A 21953-nucleotide genomic window follows, 5' to 3' on the forward strand; every position below is an offset into this window, starting at 1 on the left:
GCCCAGTAGCCAGAGATCTTCATGCCATTGGCTGAGCATGGAAGCCGCATAGGGAAGACTCTGTGACCAAAGTAAATTCTTCCCAGTGACAAGGGGCCTTGAAGATAGTAAAAGCAGAATGGAAAAACCTTAAGGTCAATCTCAAAATATGGAGAGACACCTGTGTATTGCTATGTTTTTTCCCATATTAAAGTACTTGAATATAAGTTAATTCCACCTGTCTGTCACAGCACAGATAGTACTATAGGTTGAACCTCTCTGGTCCAGCAACATCCGTGGTCCGGCATGATTTGATTTTGTTTTTTATGCCTTATCTACTTATTTCCTTGTGCCAATACAGTAAAATTGTGTAATAACACTAACACTTTGTTATGAAGAGAACCAGTAAGCCTTAGCTAGGCAGCGTTGCAAGCGTTATTCAGTTTATTCACCTCGGCGAGATAAAAATAAAAAGAGACCTGCTCGCTACAATATTGACCTTCCGTGGTTCACCAAATTATCTGGTTCAGCACCGGTCAGGTCCTGAAGGGGCCAGATTAGAGAGGTTCAACCTGTACAATAAAAAAGGGGACGGGGAGTGGACTAGAGTCGTCATAGAAATGTAGGGCAGGAAAGGAACACGAGATGTCATCAAGTCCAGACCCTTGCGCTGATGCAAACTCAAGTACATCTAGCCCATCCTTGACTAGTGTTTGTCTATTCTGTTTTTAAAAACCTCCCATTACAGGAATTCCACAATCTCCCTTGGAAGCCTATTCTAATATTTAAATATCCTTATCATTAGAAAGTTGTTTCGTAATAGCTAACCTAAATCTGACCTGTTGCAGATGAAGCCTATTAGTTCTTGTCCTACCTTCAGTGAACATGGAAGAATGATTGATCACTATCCTCTTTATAACTGCCCTTAACATATTTGAAGGCTGTTGTCAGCTGTCCCCCTCAGACTTCTTTCTTCAAGACTAAACATGCCCAGTTTTTTAAACCTTTCCTCATAGGTCAGGTTTTCTAAACCTCTTACTGTTTTTGTTGCTCTCCTCTGGACTGTCTCCGATTTGTCCATATATGTCTTAAAGTGTGCTGGCCAGAATTGGGCACAGTATTCCAGCTGAGGCCTCACCAGTGCCAAGTAGAGCAGGATAGTTACCTCCTGTGTCTGATATATAGAACTCCTATTAATACATTCCAGAATGATATTAGCCATTTTTGCACCTGCATTACATTGTTGATTTCATATTCAATTTGTAATCCATTATAAATCATTGAATATATTGAATAGCACTTGATCCAGGACAGACTCCTGTGGGACCCCACTAGATATGTCATTCCAAATTAACAGCAAACTATTGATAACTGCTCTTTGAGTACAGTCAACTAGTTGTGTATTCCCCTACCTTATTGTAGTTTCAGATTCTAGACCACATTTCCCTGGTTGGCTTATGAGAATGTCATGTGGGACAGTGTCAAAAGCCTTACTAAACTCAAGATATATTACATCTGTAGCTTCCCTCTATTCACTAGGCCGGTAGTCCCATCACAGAAGGAAATTAGGTTGGTTTGGCATGATTTGTTCTTGACAAATCTATGGTGGCTTTTACTTACAACACTAATATCCTCTAGGTGCTTACAAATTGATCACTTAATAATTTGTTCCAGTGTCTTTCCAGGTAATGAAGTTAAGCTGTCTAGCGTATAATTCCCCTGGTCCTCTTTGTTCCCCTTTAAAAGATGGGTATTATGCTTGCCCTTCTCCAGTTTTCTGAGACCTCATCCATCCTCCATGAGTTCTTGATGAAGATTAACAGTTCCGTGATTGCTTTAGCTAGTTCCTTAAGTGTCCTAGGGTGGATTTCATCAAGCTTTGCTGACTTTAATACTTCTAACCTATCTAAATATTATTTAGCCTGTTCTTTCCCTATTATTTTGCATTCCTTCCCCTTTGTTAACATTAATTGTGCTGAGTATCTGGTCACCATTTTAGTGAAGACTGAATTAAAATAGGTATTAAACACCTCAGCCTTCTTGATATCATCAGTTACCTGTCCTCCCCTGCTAAGAAGACAACCTACTCTTTCCTTCACCTTTCTCTTTTAATGCATTTAAAGGACCTCTTCTTATTGCCTTTTATGTCCCTTTCTAGGTGAACTCATTTTATGCTTTAACGTTTCTGATTTTGTTCCTACATTCTTGTGCTATTACTTGGAATTCATTCTTAGGGATTTGTCCATGTTTGCACTTTTTTTAGGATTCTTTTTTGTTTTTTGGGGGGTGAGGTGGGGGGGAGGGGTGTCATAAAGAACTCCTGTTGGGGTTATATTGGACTCTTACTATTTTTTCTGTCTTTTCTTTGTCTTGGGATAGTTTGCTGTTGTGCTTTTTATATTGTCTCCAGGAGAGCTGGCAGTTTCTCAGAAACTCATTTAGCCCTTACATTTTCTTCCCATGGCATCTTACCTACCAGTTCTCTGAGTGTGTTGCATTCTGTTTTTTTGAAGTCCATTGTCTTTATTCTGCTGCTTTCACTCCTTAGAATCATGAAATCTATCATTTCATGATCACTTTCAGCCAAATTGACTTCCCTCTTCAGATTCTCAACCAGTTCTACCCTATTAGTAAGAACTAAGTCTAAAATGGCTGGCCTCCTTTACTTCTCCAACTTCTGAAACAAGAAGTTGTCCCCAATACATTCCAAGAATTTAGACATTTATGTTTTACCATATTACTTTTCTAACAGATATCTGGGTAGTTAGTTTCCCATTACTACCAGGTCTTTTTTGTTTTGGATATATCTATTGTTTGTTCTAAAAATGCCTCATCCACGTCCTCCTCCTGATTTGGTGGTCTATATTAGACGCCTACAGTGACATTGTCCCTGTTTTTCTCCCCTTTTGTCTTCATCCAGAGACTTTCAACTGGTGTGTCTCTCATAGATACTAAGGTCAGAAGAGACCGTTATGATCATCTAGTCCGACCTCCTGCACAGCGCAGGCCACAGAATCTCACCCACCCACTCCTCAGAACAGATGTGTATATATTCTTGATGTATAATTCAACACCTCTTCCCTTTTTCCCCTTCCGTTTCCTTCCTGAACATCTATACTCATGTATACCAGTATTCCAGTCATGAGATTTATCCCACCAAGTCTCACTGATGTCAGTTAAGTCATCATTTAGCTTATGTATTAATATTCCAGTTCTTCCTATTTATATGCAAATGCAAGGAGTATGGGGAATATACATCTAAGATGTGGAGGACAGATGCATCCGATGAAGTGAGCTGTAGCTCACGAAAGCTTATGCTCAAATAAATTGGTTAGTCTCTAAGGTGCCACAAGTACTCCTTTTCTTTTTGAGATTCCCCAGTGTTTTCTCTGTTGATGCTTCTATGATCCTACTGCAATTTTCCATTCCTCCTCCCTTTCCCAACATTTAACCCTCTGTTAAGGTCACCTCCTTTTATACCTGTCTCTAGGCCTTTATTACCTGCTCCCTTTGAACCTAGTTTAAAGCCCTCCTCACTAGGTTGGCGAGTTGGTATCCAGAGATGTTCTTCCTCTCCTTCATCAGATGGATCCCTCCCCCCCATCTCTTTCTAGTATGCTCCTTTTGAGAACACCATGATCAAGGAACCCAAAGCCCTAATATTGTCATCAGTACTATGTAATATCTGACAACAGCCTGCAGTGAGTGACCAGATCTAAACTGAGCTGGTTGTAGGTATAAATCATTAAGTAGTGATGTTACTATTGCAGAGCAAGATTAAGATTTTCTTTAAAAGACTTTTAAATAAAATCCTTTGTTTTCATTAAGCACTTTTCTACATAAACTAAACGCTTTATTGCTAGATCTTTCTCAGTGTCTTTCTCCATACATTTGACATATGGGCCAGATATTTTCAAAAGTATGTATATACATTTACTGTTAATACAGTTTCTGTGGTTGCATGTTCATAATGAGTATTTGCATACTCATGAATACCTGTGTGTCTAAACCTAAGCTAGACCCTGGCCCCTCCCCTGCTTTTAGGATGTTAACTGATGACTGAAATTCCTTAGTTTGACGGAAATATACTATATACAATGTAAATTATTTCAACAATATATGGTTAAGACTAAGATTTTTGTCACAGATATTTTTAGTAAAAGTCACAGATGGGTCACAGGCAATAAAGAAAAATTCAGGGAAGCCCGTGACCTGTCCCTGACTTTTTTACTAAAAATATCCCTGACAAAATGGGGAGCCCAACTGTGGGGTTGGGCAGCTGTGGGGGCCACTCTGAGCTCTGGGGACCCCCACAGCCTGGGGGGGCTTGGGAGCTCCAGGGGCCCCGCTGCCCTAGGTGTCTCAGAGCTCCCAGGTCCCCCTTCGGCCGGGAGCTGCGGGTGGGGGGGCCCGCCAAGCTCCCAGCTGACAGGGCTGAATTCATGGAGGTCACTGTGGTGTTTAATATATTTGTTAATCATCTGGAAAGGATGGTGAATTGTGAGGCAGCAAAACTTGCAGATGACACAGAGTTATTTAGTTTAGTCAGGGCCAGAGAAGACTGAGAGGAACTCTAGAGAGAGCTAAATAAGCTGGGATGAATGGGCAACACAATGGCAAATTAAAGTCAGTTTCAATAAATGCAAACTAACACATGGTGGAGGGAAAAATGTAAACAACTTGTACACTTTACAAGGTTCTAAATTAACTGTATCAACTCAAGGAAGGGACCTGGCACCGCTGTAGGCAGTTCAGTGAGAAACTCTGCTCAGTACATCTACAGTCAATAAAACGAACACAAAGTTAGGTTGCATAAGGAATGATATGGTAAATAATATAGTGTATATTATGCTGCCTGTATATAAATCAATGGTTTGGCCCCATCTGAATATTATGTAATAATACTTGGGGGCCCATTTTAAAAGGATATTACAGAAGTAGAGATGGTTCAGAGACAAGGATATGGGAAAAACTCATGTGAAGAGAGATTGAAAAGGTAGGGATTGGTTAGCTTAGAAAGGATATGAATAAGGGGGGACATACTGACAGTGTATAAAATAGTGATGGTATAGAGAAGGTGGATCAGGAACTTCTGTTCTCACTGTATCATAACACAGGAACAAGGGGAAGTTAATGAAATTAAAAGGTGGAAAGGTCAAAGCAGATGAAGATAAGTTTTCACACGAGTAATTAAATTGTGGAACTCACCTCCATAGGAAATTATTGGAGCCGGGAACTTAAAAATGAAAAAGTGATTGAATATTCATATGGATATCAGGAATATCCGGAGTTGACCTAATGGCGACAAACATTTTGGAGTGTATATTAAACCTTACGCTTTGGAACTATGCCAACGTCTAATTATTAGAGAGCAGGATGAGACCTAATTGGGGTGGGAGAGATCGGTTCTGGGTGTCTGTAAACTTCCAACTGTTAGAAACTGGGACTGGGCGATGGGTTGGATCATTCAAAATTACCATTTTACTGTTCTTTCCCTCTGAAACATCTGGCACTGGCCACAGTTAGAAAGGACAGCATAATGGAGCATAGGTCGGACTTGGAATGGCTATTCTTATGTTCTTATTCCACAGCTGCTTATTGAAGAGTTCTTGCACTTGCCTCTAAATAATCTCATGCTGGCCACTGTCAGAGGGACTTCAGGTCTGATCCAGTTCTGTGCCGTCTCCTGCTAGAGTTTGATTGGTCAACATCTAACTTTCTTTACGCTACGGTGAGATACAGACCTAAATTTAGGCTGGCAGGAAAATGAGGGCACAACTGGGTGCTCCCATCGCAGAACTGGCTCTCATTGAATTCAAACTTAAATATAAATCTTGGTTCTGATAGTCATAGTCTTCAGTGGACTTGAGTCGAGACTCTCTATAAAGCTACCTCACTCACCATGATCAAGACTGTCTGTCTGCAACTGCTGTGATTCTCAAGAAAGAACAAACTTTCATTTGACAAGAGAGAGACTTGAGAGCAAGAGTCAGAATCTTCTCTGCAGCTGGCCCACTGATGCTGAACTGATTATGACCTATGGTTGCCTTCAGAACAAAATATAACCACCATCTATCTCTTTGGCAGAGTTTTCCTATTTTGATGAGCCAGAAGAGTTCCCAGAAGTCACCTACTACAGGACAGGCCTAACAAAGAAAATAACAGAACGCCACTAGCCATCACCTTCAGCCCCCAACTAAAACCCCTCCAAGGCATTATTAAAGATCTACAACCTATCCTGAAGGATGACCCAACACTCTCACAAACCTTGGGAGAGAGGCCAGTCCTTGCCTACAGACAGCCCCCCAACCTGAAGCAAATACTCACCAACAAACACATACCACACAACAGAACCACTAACCCAGGAACCTATCCTTGCAACGAAGCCCGTTGCCAACTGTGCTCACATATCTATTCAGGGGACACCATCACAGGTATAACATCAGCCACACTATCAGAGGCTCATTCACCTGCACATCCACCAATGTGATATATGCCATCATGTGCCAGCAATGCCCCTCTGCCATGTACATTGGTCAAACTGGACAGTCTCTACGTAAAAGAATAAATGGACACAAATCAGATGTCAAGAATTATGACACTCATAAACCAGTCGGAGAACACTTCAATCTCTCTGGTCACGCAATTACAGACATGAAGGTCACTATCTTACAACAAAAAAACTTCAAATCCAGACTCCAGCGAGAAACTGCTGAATTGGAATTCATTTGCAAATTGGATACTATTAATTTAGGCTTAAATAGAGACTGGGAGTGGCTAAGTCATTATGCAAGGTAGCCTATTTCCCATTGTTTTTTCCTACCCCACCCTCCCCCCCACACCCCAGACGTTCTGGTTAAACTTGGATTTATGCTGAAAATGGCCCACCTTGATTATCATACACATTGTAAGGAGAGTGGTCAGTTTGGATGAGCTATCGCCAGCAGGAGAGTGAGTTTGTGTGTGGGGGGGAGAAGGGGGAGAAAACCTGGATTTGTGCTGGAAATGGCCCAACTTGATTATCATACACATTGTAAGGAGAATGATCACTTTAGATAAGCTATTACCAGCAGGAGAGTGGGGTGGGAGGAGGTATTGTTTCATGGTCTCTGTGTATATAATGTCTTCTGCAGTTTCCACAGTATGCATCCGATGAAGTGAGCTGTAGCTCACGAAAGCTTATGCTCAAATAAATTGGTTAGTCTCTAAGGTGCCACAAGTACTCCTTTTCTTTTTGCGAATACAGACTAACACGGCTGTTACTCTGAAACCTGTTATGATGATGATGATAAAATTCTCCTTCCTGTTCTCTAAAACAGAGTACTTATCAGATGTCATATTTATACTGCCTGTTGCAGTAACAGCTTTGGTGCTTGGATAGTACAGTAATACCTGCTTAGAAACAAAACAGACAGTGTTGGTTTTAAAGTATCACTTTGGGCTTTATGAAAAAAGCCATGGCATTATCAAACTCGTGTTTAATAGTGAAGGAGTTACGGTCATACAAAACTTTTCCCTAGAATTTTAAACTCCTCATTACAGTACACTATCAATGTTAATTACGTTAGTCAAAATAGAATAAAATCATACATACTGTCTGAAATTTTGGGGCTGAGTGTGTTTTCTCTGAACTCTAGGATTTCTCCATGGTTGTGTTCATGACCTTCCTCTGCTGCAGTGCCTGTGAATTGTTGTCATCTGGTATTGATTAGATTGGGCCCATCTGTGACTGCTGTTCCCACCAATACTAATTTATGCAAATGTATCAGTCCCTACTGTTGTGCCCCTCTCCCATTTTCTGCTTATCCACTTGCATCTTCTAATAATCCTAGATTGTGAGGTTTCTTGATAGTCTGTTTTACACATTTGAACAGTACATACCTAGCATGATGGCTCCAGAACCTTGATATGAGATTCTGGTCACTACAACAAAGAAATAATAAGAACAGTAACTAAAGGTGTATTTTTATTCCAGAAATTGTAGTTTGTTTTTGTGTTTTCAGAAAACAGATCTATATGGTAGATTTAAAAAAAATTCTATGAAATGTACACTTTTTAAAATATTCCATATCTTTAGATGGGAGGGATGCAGTTCTGTTTCAGAAATCACCTTTAAATTCAGTGACATTCAGAAAGTCTAGAATGCAATGTTTCTCAGTTTGATCACTGAGATTCTCGGTCAGATTCAAACTTGCGATTTAGATAAGTTTATAAAGTTTACTGACTTTGTAGGCCCTTAACTGTGACACTCATTCAAACGACTTGGCAATTCCTATATTTTAACATGGGCCTCTGTCTAACATATTAAAAAAATTGTGACAGCGCTGGTCTTGTAGAGAAGGTGCATCAAAACTTTAGATGACAAATATTTCCTTCATTTTGTTTTAGGTTCTGATATGAGACAGTTTGGGTCAAAGCATATGTTCATTAGTTTATCCTTCTAACCTGTTCTTACTTGAGAGTGTGCAGACCTACAATAGAAAAAATGGTCATTCTGCTGATTTTCTTATGAAAATCCAACCTGGAGATTAGTTATGTCCCTCTTCTTCCCCCTCTCCCGCTTTTTGTGTAATAGTCAAATCTTTTTATCAATTCCATTTGACACGCTGTGTATGTGTGTACTTTGTGAAGTTCTAATTGTGCATAATGTAATGATAGTATTAAGATTGTACATTCCATTTTCAGTTATTTCAGGTATGTCTGTAATTGCTTTTCTTTTAAAAAAGTTAAACACGAGCTTAAAACATCAAGAATTAACATCTCAATAAAAGTCCTCATACATAATTCTTGAATCATTCATTCACTTGTATGCTGGTTCAACATAAGAAATAGTCATGTACTCTAATGTGTTTATCACAGCAAGGTTTCTAGATAAAGGAGAGATTCTCATTGGAGTAGGTCAATGCAAGTAAAACAATCAAAAATTTCAACAAAAAATATGCTTTTAATAAAGTGAAGCTAATAAAGCAGTGTAAATTACAAATGTTAAGACTTGTTTGGTTCTGATCTACTCAGCAGTTAAGTCTCCAAAGAAAAGCTCTTTATGTAGATTAGACCAAAGGGAAAGTAGTATAGCCAATTAGATGGTGTGGTCTGTAAGATGAATATTGTTGTTGAAAGCTCAAAGTAGATCAGTAATTCAGACAGGTGCTGTTTCCTCAGAGGGTTTACTATTATTATTTGTATTACAGTAGTGCCTGGGAGCCCTAGTCATGGGCCAGGTATGCTAGGTATTGTACAAGCACAGAACAAAAACGCTCCTAGAACTTACAATCAATGATTATAGCTTTATTCTGCAATTTCTTGTTCAAACCTTTCTCTATGTATTTAGGGGATAACACAGGTACCTTTAGAGTTTTCTCAGAACCAGAGAGAGTTATATTACCATGTCAGATCTCTGAGACTATAGCGCTCTCTGTCTTACAGTAGAAACAGGCACAAAAGTAGTTGTCTGCTTCGGTAGCTAACAGTATCAGAAAGGGAAGGCTACCTTTTGTTTTAACAACAAGGAAACTTCATGAGGGTAGGTTAGCTTCTCACCAGTTTATTGCTTTTTGCACTTCAGAGGTGCTAATTGTCCCCTCATTTTTCATGTCAACTTCTGGCTAGTAGGCCTCTGGTAAGACAATGAATCCATTCCTAAAAAAAGATTTATCTTGGAGAATAGCTTGCATGTACCAATTTTTAAAACAATCTCCCTATGCATTTGTGTTTTAGGTCAGCTCCTTTTGATGAGTGGGTGCTGTATCTGAGTTACCCCGGAGTATCTGACCTCAAGTGTGCACCACTGATTGTACCCCAGCCCCTAACGAAGCATAGCAGATTGCTTGGAAAATTAAGTATGCATGTGGATTTTACAGCAGTTTGATTATTTAACAGAGAGCTCAACTTTATCTTAACAATGTTTTGGCAAAGATTACCTTATAATATTGCCTGCACTGGATGGAAAAACTTCCAAAAGCAGCCCCTCAGCCCAAGCAGACTACAGGCTGAGGGTAATAATGTGCACAGCATTTCACAGAAATGACCCAAAGCCTGCACTTGAACTCACACCCAGCCCAATATCAAAGGATGCATCAATGTAGGACTAGTCTTTGACTGTCTGGCACTACGAACATCAACATTATTTTGTTGTCCTGAGCCACCTGAGTGAGTGTGTGAGATAAGCTGTGCTCCTGCACAGCTGGTTCCCATAGTACAGTGAAGCAGTCTTGCAGTGCATGTTCAAATCCACTGTCTGTAATATGGATCCCAGGTTCAAGCTGGTTGTAAAAATCCACCCTAGCTAACTTTTAAAAGCTTGCTTCCATGATGTGGAACTGGATGCTGAACACTAACTTAGATCAAATGCAATCTGATTATATCATTTTGGGGGGGAAGGGGTGTGACATAATTTGAGCCCCAGGTGTGCATAGAGAGGTTTTAAAAACCAGAAAATGTTACTGACAGGTCTTTCTCCCCCTTGCTACGTCTCAGGAACCCCTTGAACAAATTATTCCAAATTTGCACCACTCAATATACGTCAGAGCCTAATAATGATCTGAATATGCATTTGGACGTTAGAGCTCTTAGAAATATCTGCTGTTGAACAGTAAGTTCATCTCAACTTTAGCTGCTACCCTATGGTAATAAAACTACTCTGAAATTTTTCTGCCTTTTTCATGATTTCAGGAACTGCATTATGCATCTGATTCTCTCATCATCCTTGGCAACTACTGCAAATTATTGGTAAAATGGTAACTCTTATTGAGAGATACTAAGTCATCAGAACTTTGGCAATAGTCAACAGTAGGTATCTGTCCAGTGTATCTGCTCACTGAATGGTTGTGTTGAATGTGCCAGAGAATCTAAGGCAGTCATAAATTCTTAGCTGTAAGAGGCTATCATAGAGGCCCTCCATCACACAGCCAAATATATTCAGAGCATCTCAGTGGTTCCTAATTCATAAATATTTAAATAAAGTTTGCTAATATTTTCCCGTTACAACTGTGAGCTATTATTATTATTATGTAGGCTAAAATATATATACATCAGTTGTGTTGGGACTTATAAGTATTTGTCAAAGTATGAGTGGGTCCCCTAGTATAGCAAGTAGAGGAAAGCAAAATAAATGTTGATGTTCGTAGTGTCAGAGGGTCAAAGACTAGTCCTACATTGATGCATCCTTTGATACAGGGCTGCCAACTGTCCCTTCTGTTCCCAAGGTATTCACCCTCGCAGCTGATATGTCAGGAATAGTTGGATCTCACCCCTCTGGCTTGGCGTCAAGCCCCTTCCATGCCAAAGCATGACACTGGTCCTTGCTGAGGCCCCAGCAATAGATAAAAGTGTAGACATGACAGAAGGAAGTTCTGGCAGTGAATGAGCTGCTGAATGCAGAACCCTGAGAGAGAGAGAGAGAATTTCAACAGATAGGAGTTTGTTGTATCCTGTCAATAGGGCCCTACCAAATTCAAGTCTGTGAAAAACGTGTCATGGACTGTGAAATGTGATTTCCCCCCCACCTGTGAAATCTGGCTGTTGTAGGGGAGGGGCAGGATTGGGTGCTCTCCAGCCAGGGGCTCCTATCATGCGCTGGGCTCCAGCTGCTAGTCCTGGCCTGGGCTGGGGAGGCATGGGATTTCCTTTTCCCCTATGGGAGCTGCTCCCAGAGCTGGGTCAGACCCAGCTGCAGGAAGCTCTGCTCCGGCTGCTGGCTGGGAGCAGAGCTCTGAAGGGCAGCACAGAGGTGAGGGTGTCTGTCAGCCCCTGACCCAGGTGGGAGACCAGGACATGTGGTAACCCACTCCCCATACCCTGCAATCCTCACTTCTGTGCTGCTGCTGACAGTGGCATTGGTTTTAGAACTGGGCACCCAGCCAGCAGTAACTGCTCTCTGGCTGTCCAGCTCTGAAGGCAGCACCCCTACCATCAGCAGCATAGAAATAAGGGTGGCAATCCTACAACCCCCTTACAATAGCCTTGCAACCCCTCTCCCCAATCCCCTTTTGTGTCAGGACCCCCAGGGTTGCAACACAGTGAAATTTCAGATATAAACATCTGAAACCATGAAACTGATCGTTTTTTAAAATCCTCTGACCCTGAAATTGACCAAAATTGACAATGAATTTGGTAGGGCCAATGGTCTACAGAAGACTTATCATTGGCGATCCCTCGATTCGAGGATGGTCTCTACCATGGATTTACATATGGGTCCGGAGATGACTCTGGAGTCCAATCCTGGAACCACAGATCTGCCCGCAGTAGGTACAGGCATTTCCTGGTGGGCCAGCTGCCTGCTGGGAGCTTTCTCTGTCTTCAGCATCAAGGGCAAGCAGGCCCCTGGCTGATGGAGGATGTGGCTCCATTGCGGTCGGTAGTTGCTTGCTCCTCTCAGCTTGTGATGTCCACATTAGTTTTCTTGAGATACACTTTGTGTGTCTGTTTACAGTAGTGGGTTGGGAGAGTGGGATTCTGCAGCAACTCTGTGCTCCAGGGTTATTTCTTCTACAAAAGCAAAAATACCTTTGATATAGTTTCTCTATAGCAGCTATCCCTTAGATTGTAAATTTTTGGGGATGGGGACTTTTAATACCTTGACATACTGGGAAAATTATACTGGGATTTACATTTATCGCAGTGGTTCTCAACCTGTTTACTATTGTGGGCCAATACTATCTGTATGGCCCTGAGGATGTCACATAGGCTACAGATGTGTGCTGATTGGGTTGCAGGTTGAGAACCTCTAGTCTAAACTATCCCTGCATTACCAAGGTCAAGCATAGATAATCAGAGCTTCTTTCCCAAAGGAACCTGTCCTAAGCAGTTACACCTGATTGGGATGCAGTCCTAAAGCAAAATGTTTTAAAAGTACATTTAATCCAGTGGTAATAAATAGAGCTCAGTGCGGATTAAAATTTTGTTATCCTCATCTGATCTGCAATTCCCAAACATGATCTGCAGATATCCGCAGATTTGCAGGGCTTTAGTAATAAAGAGTCTCCTAATAAAGAAGACATCTTTGAGGAATTTTATATATGGTATTAAAGTCAGAGGTCTAATTGCTATGAGGAGGATGCTTGGATTGCTCCTGGGGGAATTCTTCGCCACGGTGTGGGTGCAGAATTCATATCCCCAGCAGATTTCTTTACTTCCCTGCAGAAGAATGACTTCTGAGGGGGAAGCAAAGGGAAGCTGCCAGAGCGGTCATGCAGGCCTCCCCAGCAGCATGGGTGCATTGTTTTAGGTGCCCAGAGCAGCTGGTGAAGAGATAAATCACTGCAGAGGAGTGGGGGAGGAGCTGGGGATGCCCCAGCTGGTGGTCGTGGCTGGGCTGGGGGCGGGGGATGATGGGACTTCCTTGATCCCTGCTAGGAGGATCTGGGTCAGACCTGCCCCCAGAAACCTCTTTCCCCCCCACCCCCACACATACCCTTTCCCCCCTGCTTCCTGTTCCCATTGCTCCTTAGACGCGGGAAGAGGGGTCACTGTACAGGGAGCTGCTCTCCATTGGCCGCGCCCCCGTGAATCCAGACTCCCCCGCTGAGCCTCACCCCTCTGCACCTGAACGCTCCACGGAGCCCCTCCCCCCTGAATCTGGACCCACCTCTGCATCTGGACCACCCAGGCTTCCACCCCACTGAGCCCCAACCAGCTGCACCTGGAGCCCCCTACAGAGTCCCTTTCCCCCTGCGCCCGGAACCCCCCCCAATGATACCCTGTGCATCCAGATCCACCTCGCACCTGGACCCATACTTTTGTGATAGCACCCAGATTGGTGCACAGGGCTGGGTGTGCATGCAAGACTGTCGCTCTTGCTTGCTATCTTGCAATGCCTGGTGCGGAAGGCAGGGCCCCAGGGTGTTTTTGGGGCAGGCTCAGCCCTTGGACTGTGTCAGGGTTTGGTGTAGCCTCACAGCCAAGTCTATGTCTCGGAAGGGGATGGGGAGATTGCTAGGTGATCTCCCACCTCTGTGCAGCCAGTGGCCTGTGCTCCCCACTGCCATGCAGGAGCCTCCACGTTTGTTTATTGACAAATAAAATACGGGATTTTACAGAATTTTTATTCTTCGAGTGCTTGTTTATGTCCATTCCAATCAGGTGTGTGTGCGTGCACAGTAGCCGGAAGATTTTCCCATAGCAGAATCCATCAGGACGGTCTGGGCATCCCCTGAAGTCACGCCTTTATGGCACGCAATATAGAGCCCTGCCAACCCGCCACCCTCTCAGTTCCTTCTTACCGCCAGTGAGGGTTAGCTGGAACTTCCCTGTGGTCTTGCCTCAGCAAGCGCATTGAGCAGTCTATATACATAGTTTTCATTAGCTCTGTAGTGTTAATTAAATAGTTAGTAGTTTAAGTTTTTTGGGTGGGGGGCGCGCAGTGTGTTTTCCCTCCTACTCTCTCTCGATGCTGGGGTCTCCGGGCTTTGAAGCCTGTGGCAAGTGTATGCCTCGAAGCGATCCTCACACTTCATGCTGGAAGTGTTTGGGAGAGAGCCATCAGAAGGATCGTTGTGCCATCTGCAAGACCTTTTGGCCCAGGACATTAAAGGACAGAGATCAGTGCCTGAAGGTCCTGTTAATGGAGGCTGAACTCCACCCCCTGTCTGACCCTGGGTTGACAGACCCTGTGCCAGCGTAGAGCAGTGCAGAGCGCTCTGGCACTGTCAGCACGAGTTCTGGTGCTGAGTAATGACAAGGGCTCACAGCACCGTCCCGGATCCACTCGTGACTCACATGCCACACGCAGTCACCATTCTCAATCGCCGGGTGCTGCAGAAGAAGAAGAGGCCGGAGAGGGGTCATTCTCCCCCTGCTAGGCCTAAGAAGCCAGCCATTGTAAGACCCGAGTTGAGTTACAATATTTCCACTTCACCACCGGTGACGGTCACTTCGACTCCTGCCCGCGAGGAAGGGTGGTTGAGTTCGGACCCTCCTTGTTTGCTGAGGCCAAGCCAGGAGCTGCACCTCCCTTAGACTCTGGAGGCATTCGAGGAAGCCCAAGAACTGCTCCACCTCATGGCACCATCCCGTCCTAGACAGGGCTGGTCACCCGCACCGGTCACTCCCCGTGCACCTTCAAGGGGAAAGCCCACCATGATGCCTCGCTGATCTCCAACCCTGGCTCGTCACTGGAACAGACCCAGCAACCATGCCTGTCCCAAAGCCCTTGGTGCGAACAGTTGGCGCCTAGAAATACCACTCCTCTGTGGTCCTCTTTTTCAGATATTTCAGAGTCAGATCGGACTCCTATTGGTCCTGTAGGAGTAAAAGCAGATGGTTTGCGTCAACATGGGATTGCCACCCTTACCCGGCACCATGGCCCGCGCAGTGGCAGCCCTTGGCACAATAGCCCTTTTGGACTCCCAGGGCTTTTCATCAAAGCCACGTTCGGAGCCAAGGGTCACATTCCAGGGCGACATCAGTGGCTTCAGCCACATTCATACCCCCTCCAACACCATTGGCATTGGCAGGATTGGGGGTAGCCCCATTGCCACCCGGCACCTCCATCCCGACGCCTCCAGCACTGGCATAGCCTGCACTGGCCCCAGTTGTTTGAGCTCCGGCATCTCCAGCACCGATGATGGCTCCGGCGTCAGTGATGGCCTTTGCACCGATGACACTTGTGGCACTGGCGTTGGTGTATGCATTTCCAACACTGAGGGGTGCAACACCATCCACGTCAGCACCGGCCCAAGAAATCCAGGTGCTGGGGGACCCCTTAGTGCAGAAGGAAGGGAACAGTCACCCCTTATGGGAGTCTCTTCCTCATCCTGACTGGACAAGGCGCATGGAGAACAGCAGGGTGCTACAGCAATTTCTGCGACAGGTTGTCCAGGGCCTGGGCATTCAGGAGGAGGAGGTAGTGAAGGTCATAGATCCAATGGCAGACATCCTTGCTCCCTCCGGACCTGCACATATTGTCCTGCCTCTTATAAAGACCACCTCTGACACCACAAAAACTTTGAGACAGACCCTAGCACAGTGGTTCTCAAAGCCGGTCTGCCGCTTGCTCAGGGAAAGCCCCTGGCGGGCCGGGCCGGTTTGTTTACCTGCCACGTCCACAGGTTTGGCCAATTGCGGCTCCCACTGGCCGCAGTTTGCCGCTCCAGGCCAATGGGGGCTGCAGGAAGGGCGGCCAGCACATCCCTTGGCCCGCAGTGCTTTCTGCAGCCCCCATTGGCCTGGAGCGGCGAACTGCGGCCAGTGGGAGCCACAATTGGCCAAACCTGTGGACGGGGCAGGTAAACAAACTGGCCCGGCCCACCAGGGGCTTTCCCTGAACAAGTGGCGGACCGGCTTTGAGAACCACTGCTCTAGCCTCATAGACCCCCTATGACTAAGCACAACGAAAGGCGCTACTTCGTGGCGTTGAGGGGCTACGAGCATTTGTATGCCCATCCCCCGCCTAATTCTCTCATGGTTCATGCTGCCAACCAACTTGAACGCCAGGGCTTCCAGGAACCCTCCCCGAAGAATCAGGAGGCAAAACGACTCGACCTTTACGGGAGAAAGGTCTATTCCACTGGCTAATTGCAGCTCCACATCTCTAATCAGCAGGTCATTGTCAGCAGGTACTGCTACAACATATGCAGGGCAGTGGTGAAGTTTGCGGAGCTGTTGCCACAGGACTCCTGCACTGAGATTTCGGCTCTGTTGGAGGAGGAGAAGCTCATTTTGTGAGCTTCGCTATGAGCCACACTAGACTGAGCGGATGCGGCTACCCGTGAGATGGCTACCGGCATAGCCATGAGAAGGGGCTCCTGGCTCCAGGTCTCAGGCCTGTCGTATGAGGTCCAACAGACAATTCTGGACCTCCCATTCAAGGGTTCGGCTCTCTTTCCTGAGAAAACAGACGAAAGGCTGCGTAGCCAAAAGACTTGAGCCACTCTCAAATCATTGGTCCTCCATACTTCCTTTAACCAGCAGAAGCATTTTAGACTGCAACCTCCTCCACGTTTATACTAGCAGAACCATCAGGAAAGTTCCCAGAGGAGGGACCGGAGTGGCAGGAAAAGGCCGCACCCATCCTCAGGCAAGGGCTCTGGCTAACCCAAACCACCTTCCTTCCCCAAACCAGCCTTTTGAAGGTGCGGTCGAGGACGGCACACCAGAACAAAAACTGGATCTACCCTGCCTTACCTTTTCCTCCCGACTGTCCCCTTCCTACCGTGCATGGTCCCATATCACTTTGGACTGCTGGGTGCTCCACACGGTAGAGAAGGGATACTCCATCCAATTCTGTGCCTTCCTGCCCTTCCACCCCACTTCCCTGTCCCTCATGAGCAACTTCTTATAAAGGAGGTGCACTCACTCCTTTTGCCAGGAGCAGTGGAAGAGGTTCCTCAAGAACAGAAGGGAAGGAGTTTCTATTCTTGGTATTTCCTAATACTGAAAGCCAAGGGGTCAGGCTGCTAGACTTGCGAGAACTCAACAAATTCGTGAAGAAGCTCAAGTTCTGCATGGTCTGTTTGGCCCCCATAATCCCTTCACTGGATCCAGGAGACTGATATGCCGCCCTCAACTTGAAGGATGCGTACTTTCACATAACAATAATTCAGTCCCACAGAAAATACCTCAGGTTTGTGGTGAACAAGACCCACTACCAGTTCACAGTCCTCCTTTCAGCCTGTCAGTGGCACTTCGCGTATTGCACAAGTGCATGGCAGTCGTGGCTGTGTTCCTCCACAGGCGCCAGGTACAAGTGTTCCTGTACCTCGATGACAGGCTGATCAAGGGCCAATCTAGGACAAAAGTAGAGATGCAGGTTGCCTTCATAAGAGCTTCTGACGAACTGGGCCTGCGACTGAACGAGGGGAAATCAACACTGTCCCCAGTTCAGAGAATAGAATTTGTAGGGTCGGTACTGGATTCGACACTCGGCAGGGCATTCTTCCAGAAGCGAGATTTCGAGCCCTGGGCGACATTATTCGACGTCTCAGACAATTCCCCACCACTATGGCATGGAACTGCCTGAAACTTCTAGGAGACATGGCGGCTTGTATCTACGTAGTACAGCATACCAGACTCAGACTTACCTTCTAGTAACTTGTTCTTCGAGATGTGATTGTCCATTCCAGTACCCTTCTACCCTTCTGTCAGAGTAGCCGACAAGAAGGAACTAAGGGAGTGGCGGTTTGGCAGGGGTCTATATTGAGCGCCATAAAGGCGTGACTCTAGGGCCCAGACTGACCCGACGGATGCTGCTATGGGAAAATCTTCTGGCTACCATGCATGTGCGTGTGCACACACCTGATTAGAATGGACAGGAACAACACATCTTGGAGAACAACAGTTATGAGAAGGTAAGTAATGGTGGGGTTTTTTTGTTTGTTTTTGGGTTTTTTGTTGTTGTTTGGGTGTGGGGTTGTATGCAGAATTTCCCCAGGAATATTGGACAGAGACAAATGGACACATTGTGAACTTCTCACATCCAAACTTGGCATTCCAACTGTAGGTTTTCTCCTGCTTCTGAAGTTTAGATGGCATCTTGATGGACTAAATTCCCTTTCCAACATTTCTGGGGTCTGACTGTTTCCCCATCTGTCTGAAGGTTTTACACTGCAAGCTATAACCATAGTATCTGAGCAACTTCCATGTAAAATCAGTAGCAATAGTGAAGTCCCTAGTGGACTTCATGGTGTGTTTGCCTTTTTAGGGTCAAAACACTGCATGGGTAGATATTTTGTAGGGTGGGGGAGCTAGGAGGGGTTTGAGAATAAAAAAGTGTGTTTGTGTATCCCCTGCCTTCCTTGAAGAGGAGAATGCAGTTAAAGATTAGAAAGAGGCAAAAATTTGCTTCTCCACTCCTCCCAGCCCACTATGTACCTTCATCCGACAGCTGGAGGATCTGGTCTCTTAGGATTCTTTGCTACATTGCATTCATTTACTAAGAATGTTCAACCTGTTTTCTATCTGTCTATCCAGGCACTGGACGATAGCTAATGTGACGCCAATTTTTTAAAAGGGCTACAGAGGTGATTCTGGCAATGACAGGCCGGTAAGCCTGATTTCAGTACTGGGCAAACTGGTTGAAAGAACAAAATTGTCAGAGACATAGATAAACATAATCTGTTGAGAGAAAAGTCAACATGGTTTTTGTAAAGGGAATCTATTAGAATTTTTTAAGGGGGTCAAGCATGTGGATAAGGGGTATCGAGTGGATATAGTGTATTTAGATTTTCAGAAAGCCTTTGACAAGGTCCCTCACCAAAGGCTCCTTAAGCAAAGTAAGTTGTCATGGGATAAGAAGGAAGGTCCTCTCATGGTGTGATAACTGGTTAAAAGATAGGAAACAAAGAGTAGGAATAAATGGTCAGTTTTTACAATGGAGAGAGGTAAATAGTGGTGTCCCTCTGGGGTCTGTACTGGGACCAGTCCTATTCAACATATTCATAAATATCGGAAATACTGTCAGTATAGGACGTGAGGATGTTTTTTTTTTTTTGGGTGTTTTGCTTGTCTTCTCAATGATGGTTCTGAAGGTAGTTACGGAGTATATTTGTGGCAACAGGCAAAGAGACGTAAACTTTCATCAACTGGAGGTGATTAATAGAATTTGGGCTCTCATGGAGGTCAACCATAAAGCTCTTTTTGACTAATTTTAAGTTCCCTTTTAGATTTGATAACTTGCAAAAGGCCCTCCAGTAGTGGGCTGGATGTTGGGGAAGTTAGCTGGTAGTTAGCTGGTAGTGAAGATTAGAGGAGGCTTAATCATTATAATACCAGGAGGTTTGGTAGCCAAACTGATGTTTTTTTTTAATTTGTTTTATCTGCTATACTTAAAGTTGGGTTCCACAATTCCAAGAAAAAGAAACAGTAATATTTTCATATCACCTTTTTAAGCAATGGCACATTTAATAACTGAGGAGCCACTTCATTATCATTCAAAATGGCATAGTCGCAAAAGAATGATGTATAGTTAAATACAAAAATGTATTTCTAATTGTCAGCTCTGTAAACTCAGTCTGGGCTTTGAAAGTCAAGTGGGGTTCTTTCCTTCTTGTGCATTACTAGTAATAAAGTTCCTGTAGTATAAATTAGATCCTCAGGATCTATGGTTCTGTCTTTCTATCTTTATTTCTCTGTTATATTTATATGCCCTTTATTACCATGGTATCTGAGTGCTTCATACTCTAATATACTTATCCCCACAATACCACTGTGAAGTGGGGAAAAACTGTTATCCCCATTTTACAGATTGTGAATTAAGGCACAGAGTAACTGTAACTTGCCCATGGTCACACTGGACATCTGTGGCAGAGTGGCAATGAATCCGTGTCTTAGACTAACGTCATAGCCACTGGATCATCCTTCCTCAAAGGTTATGCCTTTTGCAACATCTTTGTCTCCAAACTGTGCCTTTATTTAACAACCCAGATGCATTCAGTAGGATTGCACAGGCATAATTAATTGGAATTTAGTAAACAATTTTCTTGACAATGCACAAGAGTGAATGGTGTCTAGCTCAGTTTCTGCTCGTTGTGCTAAAAGGAATAAAAAGCAATGCACATTTGTCACTTATGTAAACAGATATGAGTCTGAATACACACTAGTTACAGATCTGTTGAGTAAGTAGTCTTGGATACAAGGCTGAGACCCTCACCCCCTCTCTGGCCCATTTACACTAAGTAAAAAGACCAGAGTGGCATAAAGGAACCCTGACAGGTTTCAGAGTAACAGCCTTGTTAGTCTGTATTCGCAAAAAGAAAAGGAGTACTTGTGGCACCTTAGAGACTAACCAATTTATTTGAGCATAAGCTATGCATCCGATGAAGTGAGCTGTAGCTCATGAAAGCTTATGCTCAAATAAATTGGTTAGTCTCTAAGGTGCCACAAGTACTCCTTTTCTTTTCATAAAGGAACCCTAAAAGCCTTGTATCTGGCTGGGGAAGGATTCTGCTATGGGTGTTGCAGAAGTCAAACATAAGGTTGCCCTCTTGGGCCTTCTTTATTAACCCTTGCATAGGGGGTGATGCAGAGGTGGAGCCACAGCACTTCAACCTATAGGGCAACCCCAGGCAACTGGCATGACTTAAAATAGTGCTGCCTAAATTACACTAGAGCAGGATTGGGAGAGTGAAAAAGTGGCTTAGAGCTACTGTTGCCACGCCTCTCCTCTGCCTAGGCCACACATTTTTTGCTGAGCCTAAGGTTTATTCTGTGCTTTTGCCCATATTTGTGAGGACTTTTAATTTAAGAGTTGACTTAACAGTATCAAGTTCACCATACCTTTAAAAGTCATACGTCTATTCTGCAGCATGTCCTAACCAGGAAGTTATGTTAATGCTAATAATTAGGCAGTGAAATAACTGTGGATGGTGTTGCATCCTTTTAAAAAGCATTATTTAGTAATTATGAATGAAAGTAGAAAAAGGATTAAGTTTTTTTTTCCTTTTCTTTAATTCTTAGATGGTAGTAAAAACCTTCATGGACATGGACCAGGACTCAGAAGATGAGAAACAGCAGTATCTCCCTTTAGCCTTGCATCTTGCATCTGAATTCTTCCTCAGGAATCCCAACAAAGATGTGCGTCTCCTTGTAGCATGTTGCTTGGCTGATATATTCCGAATCTATGCTCCAGAAGCGCCATATACATCCCATGATAAACTTAAGGTAAAATATCCTTTTAAAAGAAGCTTTCTCCATCTAATTCTCTTGCAGTTGAACATACAATCAAAGGATCCAACACACACTTTATTATATTATCAAGTTTTTGAATATACTGACATTTAGGTTTATTAAAGAGACATTAATTAAGTACATACAATGAAATTAATTTGAATGAACTCATAATAGCAATGTCAGAGATTTATTATGTAAGTTTTTGCATTTTATTCTACCCTTTTTGTTTTACAGGACATATTCTTGTTTATTACAAGACAGTTAAAAGGCTTGGAGGACACTAAGAGCCCACAATTTAACCGATACTTTTACTTATTAGAGGTAATATAATTATTGGAACTTTTAATAGACCATATCTTCCCCATAATCCT

General features: G+C 43.9%; 1 protein-coding gene across 2 annotated transcripts in view; it reads left to right on the forward strand.

The window, feature by feature from the left end:
• The window catches only part of PDS5A (PDS5 cohesin associated factor A), a 167385-nt gene that overhangs the window by 50020 nt on the left and 95412 nt on the right, over positions 1 to 21953 (forward strand). For both annotated transcript variants that reach the window (XM_084627255.1, XM_084627256.1), the window contains exons 4-5: positions 21370 to 21573; positions 21817 to 21903. In XM_084627255.1, coding sequence (XP_084483381.1) covers positions 21370 to 21573; positions 21817 to 21903 — 291 coding nt within the window. The remainder of the gene's footprint in view (positions 1 to 21369; positions 21574 to 21816; positions 21904 to 21953) is intronic.

This window comes from Lepidochelys olivacea (genome assembly GCF_965140295.1).
Source record: "Lepidochelys olivacea isolate rLepOli2 genome assembly, chromosome: 4".
NCBI classification, from domain to species: Eukaryota; Metazoa; Chordata; order Testudines; family Cheloniidae; genus Lepidochelys; species Lepidochelys olivacea.